This window comes from Montipora capricornis, unplaced genomic scaffold (genome assembly GCF_036669925.1).
Source record: "Montipora capricornis isolate CH-2021 unplaced genomic scaffold, ASM3666992v2 scaffold_502, whole genome shotgun sequence".
NCBI lineage: Eukaryota > Metazoa > Cnidaria > Anthozoa > Scleractinia > Acroporidae > Montipora > Montipora capricornis.
In genome coordinates, this window is record NW_027180242.1 from 283,383 (window position 1) to 287,500 (window position 4,118).

The following is a 4,118-nucleotide window of genomic DNA, read 5'->3' on the forward strand; positions in this document are numbered from 1 at the left end:
CTACACTCCTGGGCACTTTGATGTTCTCAGCTGACTACTCCACTTGAACCAATCTCGTGCATTGACACAGTTCACTTCAGTGTTCCAGCCAATCTCTTCATCGCATGACTCTCTGTAAATTCTCTTTCCCTCCACCATGGTCGGTGAAATTCTGCCGAGTGGATCATATATACTTGAGAATTGACTGAGTATGGATCGTTTCGTTGGTCTTCGTTCACCCTGTATCTGTGCTTGGATCTCTAGCGCATCCTCCCTCTTGTCCCACGCGAGTCCAAGCAACTTGCTTGGGTTGTCCTCATCGTCTAATTCTGGGATGTTGGACTCCCACTTGTGTACTGGGAACCTGCCACCTTCAAGAATCTTAGTTGCTTCCTGTTTGAACTCCTTTAGGTTTTCCACGCCGTTAACGGGTTTCATGAGATTGTCCACATACGTGTTTTCTTTTAGCGCTTGGACAGTATCTTGTAACTCTGGTGGTTGCTTATTGAAATGATACTGGAGGGTAGCCCCAAGCATGAAGGAACTAGCTTCTGCTCCGAAGGGCACTCTTGCGAAACGCAAATGTTCCTCTTTGCCGTTTATGTTGAACAAGATTTTAATTTGTAGGAATGCCTTTTGAAGGTCTGCCAGCAGTATGTCGGTTGACATTCTCGCTGTAATCATGATGTTCCACAGCAGCGGTTGTAGAGATGGGCCGGTGTGCATGCACTCATTCACACTGTTGGCAAGTGGATGGGGCTTCGTGCTAACGTCGAACACCATTCTCACCTTGGTTGAAGTAGCACTCTCTCTCACCACTGGCTTGTGGGGCATGTAAAATACACGTTCACCCCTTGGCTGCTCTGGTTCTTTCTCGATAATGCCCTGTTCGATCTGCTCGTGGACTATGTTGTCATACTCAATTTTCAGCTTCTCGTTTCTCCTCAGTTTTCGCTCGACATTGTGAAGGCGTCTCCTGCTGGGCTCCTCATTTGTATTTGAGAGCTTGGCGGCGGGAATCCACGGCACGCCAACCTCGTATCTGCTATCACTTCTCTTCGATATGCTCTCTTGAAATTCCTTGTAGACGTCTAGCTGATCGCCTTCCCCTCTGTCCTCTACTCCCAAAACGTCGAGCGAGTATAGTCTCTCATACTCGTCAGTCTCTCTTACGTACATGCATTTGCTGTCTGCGTATTCTTTACCACCATGAACAATCCAACCGAATGTGGTTCCCTCAACGATTGGATCCTCCGGTTGGCCTTTGTACACATGTTCCGCCCTGATCTTGCAGTACGTAGCATCCCCGAGTATTACATGGATTGGATACTCTTCGCTTGCAGTTCTGTAAAACATCTTTCCCTGTACATGTTGAAATTTCTCCTTCAGTTCTGTCAGCGTGGGCCTCTTGATAGTTGTGAAATCGGCAAGTTTGCCTCCAGTAATCTCTATTTTCTCTGTTGCCTTACTGTCAATTGAGTTGATTATCACCTCATAGACTGGCATGGACTGTTTCTTTGTCCCGTTGACCGTTACAATGTAGCGCGTCTCGTGACGTATTGGATTTAGCTTCAACTTTTTAGCTGCTTCCTTGGAGATAAAGTTCCTCCCCGACCCCGTGTCTAGATACGCCCAAAACGTAGTCCCCCGGATTTTCAGCGGTACTATGGCGGGTAGGGATTTTTCCTCGACCGAAGGCGTGTATCCACTTAGAGTGGCATTGGGATCTTGCGTGTCGCTCCCCTTAGACCTATCACATAAGCTGGTGTGGTGTTTGCTCTTACACTTATAGCACCCCCTGCTACGACATTCTTTCCCAGTGTGTCCTGAGCGGGCGCAATTGTAACATAGCCGTTTTGCTGTAAAGAATTCCCTCCCTTTCGCGATTGTGTTGTATGTTGGGCACGAATCTCCCCAGTGTTTTTGGTCACAGAACAGGCAGTGGGGCTCTTTCTGGCTAAAGTAATGGCGTTCCTTTCTCTTTGTCTCCGTTTGATCTTTATAATTGTCTTCGGCGTTGTTGCGCTTGAGCCATTTTTGAATAGAATCGATTAACTTTTCCATGTTCCAATCTTCCCACCCCTCGTCTGTTCTCACTAGATCGGGTTTCACTTGGGGGAGCTTATTTAAGGTTGACAGTACAAAACCCTTGAGCATCTCTCCCTCCCCCAAAGTTTGTAACGGGTCATAATTCTTGCTCAACTTCTCATAAAATTCACGCACCCTTTCGTAATTTGATTCTCTGGTCACTGGCAAGTTAATTATCTCTTCCATGTGTGCAGTGATAACAGTTTTACTCTGTCCAAACTCAGTTTTCAACCTTTCCCATGCGGTTTTGTACTCCAGCGCACCCGGCTTTAAATTAGCTAATCTACTTCTCACCTTAGGGGCCACCAGCTCCAAACGATATCCGTATTTCTCTTCGTCGGATAATGGCTTATCGTGTATTTGTGATGTAAACATGTTTTGAAACCTGATCCAGTCAACTGGAGTGCCATTAAAAGGGGTTATCTTGAGCTCTGGCAGCTTCGCACGGGCGGCCTTCGCGGCTTCCGCCATTTCCAATTCCGCTCTCATCTTTTCTTCCCAAAGTTCTTTCTCTTGTTGCTGGATCTCGCGTCTAAATTGCTCCTCCTGCTCGAATTTGGCTCTGAGTTTCTCCTCCTCGGCCTTCTGACTTTTACTTCGCTCTCTTTCCTCCAAGACCTTGCTCAGCTTGGTTTTCATTTCCAGAAGCGGCGCGTATGTGGCCTTCAGGTCCTTTTTCCACTGTCTCATGGCTCTCTGCGTCGATATTCGGCGGTCGATTTTTAGTTCTTGAAGTGTTGACATAAGGTCGTTTCGGCGGTCTTGAATTTCATCTGTTCGCTTGCACGTAATCGCAATCTCGCCGTAATCGCAACTTTCTAACAGCTCATCGCCTTCCTCTCAGTAGAACTTAAGTTTGTTAATCTCTTTCTTGATTTTCTTCTCGAGATATTGTTCTTGTTCTGAAATGTTCGTCTCCTCTCGGTCGGATTTCTCTTTGTCTGAGTCTCCCATGTTTGTAGGAGACCTTGTGTTGAAAATTTCACTCCTTTTCTCCCGGCATATCCTGGTCCCGGCACCACTTATGTCCCGAAGTTGTACGGTACACAAAAGCACTCACGATGTACAGACAATTCCCGGGTTTAATAACGAAAATGAAACAAAAATTACAAAATGACTGGTCTCACGATCCTCGTGTTGTTTGCGTTGTGTCTCCTCAAAAACCTTCCTATTTCACAATACTTCTCTGTCTCCTATTTCACTTGTCAATCATCTGAATACTAAATGTGACATCCGGTTGTAACGATAGGCAGTCACAATAGTTCCGGTGAATCCCCGTAGATTATGATCATCATCAACATTATCAACATCATGATGATCGTCATCAGCATCATTATCAGAGTTTTCATCATCTTCAGCAATATTGTAGCTGCGGAGATCAGTACATTTAAGTCCCGTTTCGCGACGTTGACATACTACTGGAACCTTGCTTCTTAATTGGATGGAGGATTGCATTGGTCTTTAACATTGGAAATAAGTGTCTTAGGCTGGTACAGCAAGCACACAATTGCAAATCCTTTGATACCACGTTCTTGGTGCAAGCAGCAGAGAAAAATGGAGTCATGGATTACTTAGCTCAAACTGTAGGGAATTGCTTCCTGGAAGGAAATCCCACAGCCAGGAAAACCTTGTACAAGATCTTCTCTGTAAATCCTATGAAGCTCACGATGCTCTTGTAGATGTGCAATCACTCTACCTCCTGGGTCCGGTTGTTCAAAAGCTTTTTAACACTTATCCCAGATTAAAAATTAACCAAGGAGTTTATTTCTCTACTCTCAAATGCCAATCTACGCTGATATTCGGCAGAACTTTACATCAGAGGAAGTCCATCTTGAAAAACAAAAATAAGAAAAAGAAACTTTCACCAAAAAGTGGAAAACGTGAAACAAAGTTTACGCTAATCCTGGATTAAGTTAATCGGCTTTCGAACAACCCGGCCCTGGTGAACAAGATTCTAAATGTCAGACTGCTCCAAAAGCACAGCTTCAAAGTTTCATGGGTGGCATCCTATCAAAAGCTCCTAAAAGCAAAGAAATTTCTGGTTAATACCC

The 4,118-nt window shown here is 45.1% G+C and overlaps 1 protein-coding gene across 1 annotated transcript; it reads right to left on the reverse strand.

Moving 5' to 3' along the window:
- LOC138036803 (uncharacterized) lies at positions 1 to 2,811 on the reverse strand. Its single transcript, XM_068882884.1, has one exon. It carries the CDS (start codon positions 2,809 to 2,811, stop codon positions 1 to 3), a length of 2,811 nt encoding a protein of 936 aa, XP_068738985.1.
- Between the last annotated feature and the right edge of the window lie 1,307 nt (positions 2,812 to 4,118).

Bases quoted from the DNA above. Each gene is read 5' to 3' on its own strand.
- LOC138036803 (XM_068882884.1), bottom strand. From the start codon at position 2,811: ATGTCAACACTTCAAGAACTAAAAATCGACCGCCGAATATCGACGCAG.